Here is a 13,547-nt window from a genome sequence, read left to right on the forward strand (position 1 = left end):
TCATAGCAAAGTGCTGATCTTAACTATATAAATCTTTCAGTCATTTTCATCCATCATATCTATCAATTACAGTCGTGAAAAATTGTTTTTCAGAATTGACAATTCGAACATTAAAAGACAAAATCCTCATCCAATTTATACCTAAACGGTATACTCAGAATTAAAGTTAGGCGAGATTTATGAACATAATCAATTTCAAATTTTGCTCGATTAGAACCAATACTAGCAAGTCTATGCCTATCCTAGCATATATCAATCTTCTCTGTATAGCCATAATTATACTATATCCATTTTTAATCGATTGTAATTATTATGAAATAATTCTTAAGTAGTACGAGTAATTAATAATTTACATCGAAATAAAATTTTCTACCCATCAAGAATGATTAGAGCAAGTAAAAGATAAATACTTCCACAGGAAAAGAAATCTTAATTACACATGAGCTCGCCATATTTCCATATTCATTTGAAATATTTTTCGAATAAGTTGAAAATTTAGGCCAATATTCCATGGCTGGATAAGCAATCAACAATAACTAACGTTCTAGAAGAAAACTCACATGGAAGAAATTATTTTCTTCTTCTATCATTTGTTATAATATTATTTGTTTCGTTATTAATGTCAATAGGTGATCATTTATCGTTCAATGGTATTATTTCGTTTTGTTCCTGATGTTGCCAATGTTGTTTCAGGTTGTTTACGTCCAGTCATTGTTTCCAATATAAAATAAAACTTCATCCTCAATGATCTCATTCTTGCAAAGAATATCAATGGATTTAATGCACTATTAAGATATAATAATGATATAGCAAAATAGTGCAAATCATCGGGCACACAGGCAGTGCCAGCAGTCACAGGATAAACAATAAAACTAATGATACTCCAAACAGTAAAGCACAATAAGAAATTAAGGAATAGGATAGATAATGTCAAGGTAAAACGTTTTTTAGCTCGATCCGATGAATACTGGCATGTATTTGCTGTGATAGATTCACATCTATAACGCATTAAATCCATCTTAATTTTTCTCAAGACGGTATAAATCTTCAGATAGCATATAAATGTCGTCAATAATGGCAAACCGAAATCAATTAGCGATTCGAAAACAGCATTAATTTGATTTGCTAAGCCTTCGTTCCAGGTTGGTAAGCAAGATCTTTCAATAATATTATAATCATAATGACTTAAACCCCAAAAAGGTAGTAAGCACATGATAATAGCAATGATCCAGACAAGAACGATGGCATAAATTGCATGCCTAGGAGCTAATTTAACTGCTGGTGATTGGCACACAACCAAATAACGAAAGATAGCCATCGCCGTCAAGGTATAAGTGGTACCAATAAAATATATACCGCTAATAAAACCATGGAAGGTACATAATTCATAACCTAAGCCATTACTATTCATGATTATATTGACTATATACAAGGGTAATCTTACGCCGCTTTGCAATAGATCTAAGCAGGTATGATTAATAACTAGATAATTAATAGCCGATTTTTTTCTCTTATCAAGAAATAATGAAATCAATAAGAATATATTTCCCACTATTCCAAAGAATCCGATGATCGCTAAATACCCCGCTCGTAATCCGATTTTCGTCGGCGATAGATCGGAAATATTTTCATAGCACGAATTACTCATTATCGGCCAGGTCATAGAGACTTTCTGTTCTACTCAATTTGCTCTTATACGTAAGATTAATAAAATGGCTAAAAATAGACCAGTTTGCCTCTAAAAATGACAGAAAAAATATTAGATTGAACGAGCGAGCACATAATGCATTAGGAAATGAAAATTTTTAGGTAAAGCGCTAAAACAAATTGGTACTGCAATGCATTTTGAACAATTTATCGAAGAAAGCACATATAAAGGATAGTATTTATAAATGAAACGTCACGCAATATAATCAGTAGTTAAGTAAAAGTTTCCGATCAAGTTATGAAATAACTATATATAAAGAATATCAATTAGTAAGAACTTCGAGGAAGCCATCTAATTTGATTAAAATAAATTTATTGATTTTTAAAATGACAACTTCGAAAATAATAAAATTTACGAGTGGGAATTGCTATAAAACTATGTTTATAGATCATTTTATCTGAAATTTACACTTCCTCGACCAAAATAGATTTTGAATTTAAATTTTAAATAAAGTAGTGATGAAAATAAATACGAATAAGGAACGCGTCCGGTATACTGTAGAACACTTATAGAAAGGGGTATTGTCCTATTTCGTTTACTTTATAACTTAAACAGAAATTTTCCCACTTCCTTACGTATTATTACTACTCAATGGAAAAGTCTAATATTTTGCATATGCTATAAATTCGTTTTCACAAGTGACTATATAGGAATAACATCATAGTTGATACTTTCAGAGATATTTAATATCCCTCGATCAGAAAAATTCTCAACTAGCTTAAATAAAACATTTTTTTATCTTGGCCTTAAAACAAAGCACTAATGAAAGGAGAAAATATAATTTTAAGATAGATTTTAGTTCGTATTGTTAAAATGTTCGGAGTAACACATAATATAAAAATTGCTCATTTGCACGCATGCATTAATGATTTTGGAATTTAAAATAAAATATTTATGAAGACGATCGCATAAGAGCATAAAATTGATTAGTATAAGCGAGTTTGTTAGAATGATGAGATTTATTACCAAAACTGAAAACTCTTTACTTACGTAAGTATTTTTTATACTAAATTTCATATATTACGTGAAAATCAGATAATGACGATCACCAATATTAGTATACGGGAACTGAAAACATTTCCAATAAAAGTAAGTCATAAATTAAATTGAAATTTTCCTCTAATCTATCAGCTATCATACTTTAAGTATGCAGCTTATAGTATATAGAAGTGGATGGAGTTTTAATAACGCACTTAATTACATTGTAATTATCGCTACTTTATTAGTAATTTATCTTATCAGTTTCATTAGCGCTTAATTAAAAGAAATTTTAACTTTTTTTATTGTTATTTTTACGAAATTAAAGCTGGTATGAAACTTGAAATTTTTATTCATTCGTCATTCTTACCATAAAATTAATCTCTCAAAAGTCGAGGGTTGATCTTAGAGGATAGCAAATAATTGGGATATGGCAGAAATTAATTGTATTGGATCAGCCCTCATCATTAATTCGTAAAAGTAACCATTACCAAATCAAACGGAAATTTGCCTGTCCACGAGCCTGTCCTACAATACTGATGGAAGTTTAATTGATGCTATACTTTATATAGCATATGTTAGCTATCAGGCGATTGAAAAGGATGGTAAAGATTCAATTGCTATAGTAACGTCAAGGTTATCTCGTGACGTAACACAAATGCTAGGAAAAGGTCATTGATTAGCAACATAATGATGAATTGATAATAATATATTTCACTTGTCATATTAGAATCATAACAGATGTAGATAAATACCCCTCTCTTTAAATATCTCATAACTTGAATAGAAATAAGAACGAGAAATATAGAGCAAAAGAGAGATGTGCGAAAGATATGCACATTTTTGAAGCGTGTTTTATAAAATTGTGACATTTAGATAAATAATCGTTATTCTTATAGTCATTCTTAGTATAATATTAGCAATGGTCAACTTAAAAGATACCAGAATTAGATAATTTCAGGCTAATTCATTTGAAGTAATACGGTAAGCTGAGCATAAGGATATGATTTTAACACTGTAATATTTCAACAGTAAACGTAAAATAATACTACTACAATAACATTATATGCACCTAAAGTACTGCAAATTTCGCTCAAATTTATATCTTATCTTGAAAATCAGTTATTATTTCATTGTGTGCCTATTGAAAAACATTTCAAAGAATGTATATAATCGTATTGGCTCAAAATAATGGTTAAGAGGGTATCACTCATCTTTATTCTCTATAAAATAAAAATTCTATTGAAAACACTCATTCAAGGAATGGAGTATTATTTAAATTTTATGCAATCTATTTTATTACGTTGATATCAATTCCTAAACAGCCACATTATTATATCTAACTTGGCGAGTTCGTTGTTATTAGATACGGATAGATGAGAAAATTCGCAAAGAGGAATTTGATTATGCGTACATTAATAGCTTTCTATTTTTATGTGACGATGCAATACGATATTCATGCAATGGCTGATTTCGGTTTTATAGGACAATTTTTGATAAGATAGTTCCCTAAAATAAGTTCTATTTATTGAGGTTTCAGCCAATTTACGCAACTAATCCAATATTTTTTAATACCTATCGTTGGCAAACAGTCATTATCGATTTGTGATAATTTTTCGTAATTATATAAACAATCATTTCATCTTAGAACAAAGGGTATTTTTAAATTTACATAAAGGGATGATCAAATCATTACCAAGGCGACTGCGAATTTTATTGGAAGTACACTGAACGGTTTATATTATTTAACGGTAATCGAAAATTAAATAATTTGGATTTAATAGCAACATCCAATTTTCTCTTTAATTTCGCTTAGAAATAATTCAATAAAATCAATTTGTTCTGGCGCATACATATATACGTATATTGTTAGCAACAGCAAATGATGTTACTTTTGCTACGTTACTTTAGTTAATCTTAGGTCTCTATTATCCGCTTCGATATTAAATTTGTGTCACAAAACAGCTTTGCAACAAGATAACGTAATATACGATCAATAAGTCAATTCCTTGAACCACGTATCAAGGAACGATATCTGCACTATCACAAACACTTTTGCTCTACTAGCAGACTACACAAAGACTTAGACGCCTCGTATTTTACGTTAAACACTAAGTTTGAGAATCCTTTTTATTACACGATTTACTGCATTTATATATTATTCTTCAATAGCTCATGAGTCGTAGTTAATACAATTAACCTCGGAATCATTTACTGGATTAAATATTAATTTTAGCTACTGCTCCCTTAATGCAGACAACAGTATTTACGAACATAGACATGTAATGACTAATACAGAATAGTCAGATTACGATATGTCCTATCACGGAACATTTCCATGATAATTTACAATCTACTATAACTAAATTACAATCACAATGATTCGAACTGTAAGTAGATGATTTGCATTCCTTATTATAACTATTAATTTCAGTATATGTATAAGTGTCACTGTGATAAAAAGTCAGTGCTATATTAAAACACAGTATATCCAAATTACAAGTTAACTAAATAAGGATAGGCTAACAGAATTATTCTAACATAGGTATTTTTACTGTAATACAGTATATAACACTGTAACAATCTGTAAATATATCTTTTACGAGATGTGTAAGACTCACTCTTTCTTGAAGCATTCATAAAATTTTAAAACGGAGCATCCATTAGCATTTAAGGGTAATTTCTTGTTTTACTTCAAAACTCATCAATATTCCTGCAGTCGGGGATCTGCATAGATAATATAATTTACGGAACGCTATAGTGTTTCCTTATTCTGTTCCATGGTCTTCTAATACTTAGACTAATATCGAGAAAATGATCAAATCTAGAATACTTCATTTATGGAAAATTAATCATTTTTAGATAAAAATGGATAATTTAATTCATAGTCTAGATATAAATTTACGTAGATGTCGTAGGCTTAATTGGATTATTAATGAATGACACAACTGTCACTAAACAACTTTCGTAATCGTACCTAAACTAGTCTATCTACTCTTACGGTTCTCCGACTAACTCCGAGATCTTCAGTAAGGGAAAACTAACTTATTCCTATACTATAGTAATCGAGTCAAACGATAGGTTTAGGCTAATAAATATATTTATTAGTAGCCCATTTACGTTAGTACCAGTGTACACTACGTTAGCCTTAGTGGAACTGAGATAAAAAATTAATAATCAAGCTTATATACTGTCACGTTCTGTAATAGTTACATAATTAGTATGTTACCTTCTTTCTATATATGGTTAAATATCACGATGTTATCATGTCATGCATATATAGATGTAGTTATGGTACTATATTAAGCTTATCTATATATATGTTACGGCCATTCCTAAGAATGATTTTGTCCTTAAGATTGGTCACGGCCAATGCTAAGACTCCGGCCATTCCTAGGAATGGCCGGCGACGACTGCGGCCATTCTTAAGAATGACCGCCAATTCCTAGGAATGACCGGCGACGACTGCGGCCATTCCTAAGAATGACCGGTCATTCCTAGGAATAATGGATCATCCCTAAGATTGGCCGGAAATTCTTAATGCATAAGAAATTATCTCATTGATGAATTCTTGAATTAAAGAACTGATAAATAAAAATTATTCTTTAAAATTCCATTCCCAAAATTTTATTGTTAAAAAAATTCTCTAATGCATAAGAAATATATATTCTCATGTTGCCATACTTGGCATGATATTCTATTTGTAATGTCTAAACTAGAGAAACCTTTCTGTTAGTGATGATCTTGTGATCTACGTCAGTAGATCAAAGGTCACAATAAAGAAAGTATATAAACTCTTTATTTTAACAATAAAGTTAGTTCTTCAACTTAATTACTGGGTCTCCTTGCTGAGTGCAGATCTAGTACTTGTTACAAAATTTGGAAGTTGTAACATATACAATTTCATATGTCACACAAATAACCCCGGTGCTAATCTTTCACATTAAATTATAATAATCAATTAACAGTTGAGGATTGTTGTCTACAACACGACAATCTTTAATAACATTTTTAATTACTATCTTAAATTACTACTACTTATACGTAAGAAGCATCAAGCTCCTTAACAACAACTTATCATGAATATTAAAATGTGGCTACAGAACTATCTATTTTGATGCTACTTCATTACTACTTATGTCCCTAATAAACGACGTAGCTTAATACGCTAATCAAAATTCTTCTAGACTATTCCTATTTTAATACTACTTTACATCGAAAGAATACTTTTTAAGCTAGTAATAGTTTCAGAGTATATAGAGAACGTAGAAGCCCTATCTCACGAAAATTTGCTCATTAAAATAATTTAAAATCCAACATTGCAAAATCATATTGTCATAAAACATTTTATTACCTGACCTCTCATAGTAAGGAATTCACTGTAATATTACTTTACTTACAGAGCGATTATAAATTGCGGCATACAAAAATTTAAGAATATTAACAATATAGAAAGGGCTATTAAATACACATTCGCCTACAAAATTGTTCATACAATATAGAACTTTCGAATAAAGATAGAGTCGCGAAGTCTATCCTGTATTTTCATGTTCTTTCGTTTGCTCAATCAATCTTCGAATATGTCATAGTTATATAATATTTAATCGAATAACGTTGCTGTCTTAGTATAACAATAAAGATGTCTAGGACCGGTAATATTTATACATAACGACAAGAGGGATACTCGAACTAAGTAGCAATGCGCTCAGATGGTCATGCGCTTATAAATATCTGTATAATAACCATCGTACATTCTACAGTAAATAATAACTAATACCAATAACGCTAAATATATTTTATTGCAAATCAAAGAAATTATGTGATATCGTTTATATATCGTATTTACCCGAATTTTTTGGCTTTGACATAGAGTGTTTATTAATTTAATATTATAGTATAATTTGTCGGAAAATTTTGATTTCATTTGCTATCTATGATGTAACATATTTTCCTAGTACCAGAATAAGGGATAAATACTAGACATTGCTGTAACAATTATAGACTAATATAAAATGATAAAATCAGAACGTCCAGCTTATCAAAAAGATTTAATATCTAATAATATATTAGCGCAGAATTAAAATTAAGATAGGAAATTCTAAGTCATTCATTGTCGCAAGCAAGATATTTTACCGAACCAATGAATAACATTTTCTTCCAATTACTCATATCCTTCATCTAAAACAACGATTTTCTGATTTTTGTTAATACTTTTTATTGTCTATAAAGTAAAACGTTTTGACGGAAGATTTCTTTTCTTGAAACGTTCTGTGGAATAACGATGATAAAAAATGAACAATCTCTTTTTCTCAAGACAAAAATACCATTACGTAGCATTTTATAAAATTTATCAAAGTGAATATGATAAATTTTAAAAGGTAGTTATGTTGATATTTTTGTTGACTAATCGTCTCTACGGTTGTAAATAACATGTTCCTAATAAACGATCAATTTAATTCATAAATATTGTAATTAAAATATTATTTTTTATATTTTCTTAGAGATTGTAACCCAAACTAGTTGCATAAATAATAGCTTGAGCAAAACTAATCCTTATCACATTTATTGATGTATAGACATTTTCTAGCATTATTAACCTATGTGCCATCAACTTTGAATCACCGTAAAATTGGTAATATTCTTAGAAAAGATAGAAACGACGATATTAGAAATAAATCTGACTGAATTTATAAACTTGAAGAATGGTGTTAGCAAATGATCATTTCTAACAGATCTCTACAAAATAAAAGAGTGGCGTTGATTGCAAATTTTTAATACATTTCAAGTATCAAGTTATAAACAAACGTTTTGTATTCTATAATGTCCAGATAGTACGAATATATCACATATCGTAAAATGAAGAAAGGATTCTTAAAAATGATTGGAAAAGAACTAATTACACTTCTAATGTGACTTCAGTAATAGATAGAACGATGTCATGAATTCGAATGTGATCGATGATATATGGTTAGATCGTTAGAATGCATGTAAATGCCTTACATATTCTAAACTCTCATTTAAACACTTATAATGTCTAATTTAATGAAATTAGCTTAAGATTTCAATACCTATTCGCATCTATCACATCAATAAAACTATTTATCTTGTTAGCAGGTGATAAACTCAACAAAATGTGATCAGCTAGGTTCAGTATCGGCATTTTACTGTATAAGCCATAACAAATTCAATTGAGTAACGTAGTTCTGTCTATTGTCGGATTTAATAAATTTAGTTTACTACGCCAAATATGAACAGTATTTCACTTATTAAATCTGCAAAAACAAATATTATTACCAACTTGAATTTAATATGCGTATTTTGATGTACTAAATGCTCTTTTAAATAATTATAATTGATGAATACCATATGATCACGTACTAAGATTTTCTTAATTATTTCGATCAATCAGATTAAATTTAATAATTCAGTAGTTATCCCATTTTGCACGCAAAAATAATTTTACTGAAGGTGAGTTTTCAACTGCTAGATTTGATTTAGCCCAACACTTTTACCTCTGAGAAATGATATGTGTGATAGGCCGTATTACTTCATATTATCAAAACCTTATTTGTCAAGCTTAATAAAATTTATGTTGATATATTAAGTTGCGCTGAATTCTTTTCCTACAATAATGTTAATATTTGAGCACTAAGACTATTAGCAGACTTATACGGTGAAAATTAAAACGCATATTTTGGCTATAAAATTGTTTTTTATTCAGTACAGCATTTATAGTTACTATATCCGGAAGTTATTGCTATAACTTTGGATCAATACTGGAGTAGTGGCTGACGGCTGCAATAGGATTAATCTTACATTTACAGGAAAATGAAATACGTAAATATAAAATGAATGCACCACGCAGTGTATAATTACGGGACAATTTATCAGTGTATTACACTTGATCGTATTTGCGGAAATAAACATCTGCATATATTAGCTAAGAAAGAATAGTTGGTCTAATATCGTAGCTAATGCTGATAGGCATTTAAAATAAGATATAATCATTACGTTTATTTGCGTAATCGTTGATAATAAATGTCAATTTCAATCGAATAATTATTTTATAGAATCCTTTTGAATTCGGGTTTAAAGAGATAATTAGGTAATCTGCCAATTTATGATGTAATGTCCATTTTTGAAAATCATTTACGATATTTTATTTAATTGCTTGTACTAAAATTTTATGACAATATACAAAACTAAGTAAATACCATTAATGTTTACTTTATTTTATTTTACATTATTTTAGTATTAACATAGCAACTTAATGAAATTCATTAAATTTAAATTAAAAATATAGTCTGATCATGAAATAGGCAATAGTATTTACTGCAGTACCTACAGTTTCTTGTCATAGGTTCTTAGCAATTTATTGTAATTCTTACTTCGTATCTTGTGTTATGCTATACCTTACTAATAATTCTTGAATATTACTTTTATGGCGTCAATGCTGTGATCACTTACTGTGCAATTTATTAGAGAACATTATTCAGAAGCTTGTCAAAATGCAGCTTTTCAATTTTAATATAAGACACCAGCAGTATATTTTCAACTTTCAAATACGAATAATGATATATTATGCAGATGTAAGATAGAGTAGACGTGGGGATCAATAAATTCTTAGAAGTAGAATGTGATAATTTTCATTATCTATTTACAGTACAGTCTCAATGTAGTAAGATAGAATACTCTTGACAAAGGTATATGTCAAAATTTAGGTCTATTTTACCTTCGTTTATAAAGTCATTATATTTTCTACTATAAGTTATGGTTTAAGATTTCCATTTTCTAGAAACATATATATGGTATGCAACCATTCAGTTAGTAATTGAAACCTGCAGCACGGTCTTTTCTTAAGGATCTATAGTGGCCAGGCATTATATGCTCATACACATTGCTTTTATTCAATCAAGTTGCTAAGTGTGGATATACTCCTACTGTAAACTAGCCTATATCTACTCCAATTCTGAGAAGTATTTCGAGTATTTATATAAAACTTCAATTGTATTCCCATATATAATCATGCTTATAGACTGTACATTTTAAATTGATTGGTTAATCATCTATATAATTTGCTTCGAAGTTCGAATTTTAAAACTACCAGTACCGCTTAATTTAAAATTTTTATTCCAATTATAATGCTTAAATTTAATAAAGACAAGAATAAAACTTTCCGTTGCATCTAGTCTCATTTATTATGAAGCTAATTAATCGTATTAATTATTTCAAGAACACGTCATTACCGACTTTACTGAACATTTCCAGGAATAAGATGTCATGATATTTAATAATGATATCATCTACTGTATTACTGCAGCATACCTAATAATTTCAGAAATTAAAGTAAAGTTTATGAGGTCACTAAATACAGTTTAAGAGATTAATACAGCAAATTGAGTGAAACAAATTTAATAGCTAGAGATTGAAACTAGTTTTGTAACCAGGAAATTTTACTTTTATATATCCAATAAATGGTCTAAAACTTTTAATCTTACAAATTATTACCGTATATTCTCAACAGCTTTACACTGACTTATTAAGCAAGTAATAAATCTGTAAAGCAATGGCTTTTATGTAGAGTTTTCTGAACTGCACTAGTTAATGATATACTGCACGTAGTTTTTAATTGGCTTTAAAATGAAAGTTAATACATGACTTGAATCTAGTGATTATACGACATTAGAAAAGAAGATTTTCAATGTTGCTGTATAAATTTTAGTTCAATCTTAAACCTGAAATATAACACTTCAAGCTTGCACATATGGGCGATTTTAGTACGCTTTAGACTGATATCTAATAATTATAAGCCATTAGCAGTTTCAATTATTTTAATTTAAAGCGTTAACAACTTTAAAGTATCGCACATTATTGTGGTAATTCAGTACTAGACTGCTCTTCTACTGACAAATGATGATGTTCATCATCACTGTGATTCCTACGATGAATTGCGCTTTCTAAATGATTGCAATAATCCGTTAGGTAACCTACGAATTTTCCGTCACATTCTGTAAGTATTTTAATTACTGCAACCTTGAGTTGTTTAACCTGCAATAACAAGATTATAGCATTAAAATCGAGAAACATCAGGACAGTTTTTTACATCAACTTCATGTTGTACCGGTCTGTTATCGAGCTTAGAAACTTCTTCTTCAATAATGTAGACATCATTAATGCCATTCACGCATTTTAAGACACGAAGTAAAACTCTCACTTCTGTTTTAACCGATCGGATAGTATAATATCCTGAGTTTGGATTAACCACTGGAGGACGTAAGAGTGAGTAAAAATTAATGAAAGCTTCTTAAATCGTTATTTTATTTGAAGGGATAACTTACCGACATCTTTATTTGAATGCAATGCGGCAACGTGATTGGGCTTGATTGGAAATCCATCAAAGATTACTTTACCATCATTAAGTGTAGCATTACTGGAAATCTAAAAAAATTAGCTCCATCTAATTATTCATAGCTGATGAAATTTTCTTTTGAAGTTACTTGAGAGGAAATAGTATAAATAGTAGATAATATATACCTTTATAAAATTGATCTTGGGTACATTAAGTTGAACGGTGATAGAAAGATCGATTCCGCCTGCAGGAAATTCACTAGCCAAAGTATACGAAATGAGTTGGAAGCTACTGAGGATCAGTAGGGCGCCATGAAATTTGTTCATGATTGACCTTTATAATTAGCGGTAGTATTAATGGAATGGCAGCAGATAGGAATTATTTTAAACTATTAAGCGATTCAACTGGAGGTAATCTATCCGAAGAATGGTAGTTGAGGATTAATTTATATCGTCTAGGATGAGTCGTTCTTGATTGGGTTATTTCCGATAGTTGACTAAATATATAGTGGGAGCGCTTTAGCTTTTATACCTCCGCTTGGACTGTGATCCTCTAATCAAATTTTATTTGTTGACTATGGCGCTAATTTAATGCTTCATTAATCTGGCTACCGTTCATAAAAGTAATAATTGATATACGAAAATATCGACGCAAATTGGTAATACACTAATAAATTTAATATTTGTTTTGTATTTTACTATTAGTTATTTGTGTTAACAGCTGCCTAAAATCTATTTACGTTCAATTCTAGTAAGTCTGCATATTCTAGATAATATCAGTTAATAAGTACGCTGTCAATTAATTTACTGTAATTCTACAATTATTATTGATGAATTCTAATATCATTTCTTTATGCCCACTATTTTTTTTGGCTGGGCAATAAGATGCTTATTGTACAAAGATTGTCCCAATAATAAATTTGAGGAAATTTAATTTTAATTGCTTCACTAATTGTTTTAATTAGTTTATTATTGCATCAGCAATACAGATTACATAACAACCAATACTTAAAATATCACGAATAAGATAAAATAACAGCAAAGCCGAACTAAAAAGCGAAACTAAATATTATTATTTCCGTAGAATTCTATATCTTCTATTAAAATATCGTTCTTCACGATTGATAATAAATATAATATGATTTTGACGCATTTTACACCCCAGTGCTGCTTTATGAACTTGAAAATTAGCCGATGGTAAAAAAATTTATTAATCACGTTTAATTTTCGATTATAAGTATTTATGTAGTGATTCCTGATATTTGTTTGATATATTACAGCTTACTACAGCAATGTTGTGATTAGATCTAATTATTAATGATATTCTGTTGATTTGTGCTTCAGCTTCAGCTGAACTTTTCATATTTAGCTTATCATAAATATTAAGTGACATTTGTTAATAGCTTCATCAGGTTGTGTCAACTCATCCGAGAAATAATCTTTTATTTACATTAATTACAGCCGATGTAAAAATCAAGGAGGATAACAGGGCTATATTGCAGAACTAATTATG

The 13,547-nt window shown here is 29.4% G+C and overlaps 2 protein-coding genes across 2 annotated transcripts; both read right to left on the minus strand.

Moving 5' to 3' along the window:
• Positions 1-637: 637 nt before the first annotated feature.
• TRIADDRAFT_61553 (uncharacterized protein) lies at positions 638-1,648 on the minus strand (the record flags this gene model as incomplete). The annotated part of the gene is made up of 1 exon (XM_002117528.1): positions 638-1,648. One exon carries the CDS (start codon positions 1,646-1,648, stop codon positions 638-640), a length of 1,011 nt encoding a protein of 336 aa, XP_002117564.1.
• A 9,906-nt stretch (positions 1,649-11,554) lies between these two features.
• Positions 11,555-12,361, minus strand: TRIADDRAFT_61554 (uncharacterized protein; the record flags this gene model as incomplete). Its single annotated transcript, XM_002117529.1, has 4 exons — positions 11,555-11,734; positions 11,808-11,950; positions 12,025-12,124; positions 12,221-12,361. The coding sequence occupies 4 exons, from the start codon at positions 12,359-12,361 to the stop codon at positions 11,555-11,557; spliced, it is 564 nt and encodes a 187-aa protein (XP_002117565.1).
• Positions 12,362-13,547: the final 1,186 nt, after the last annotated feature.

This window comes from Trichoplax adhaerens, genomic scaffold (assembly GCF_000150275.1).
Source record: "Trichoplax adhaerens TRIADscaffold_25 genomic scaffold, whole genome shotgun sequence".
Classification (NCBI taxonomy): domain Eukaryota; kingdom Metazoa; phylum Placozoa; class Uniplacotomia; order Trichoplacea; family Trichoplacidae; genus Trichoplax; species Trichoplax adhaerens.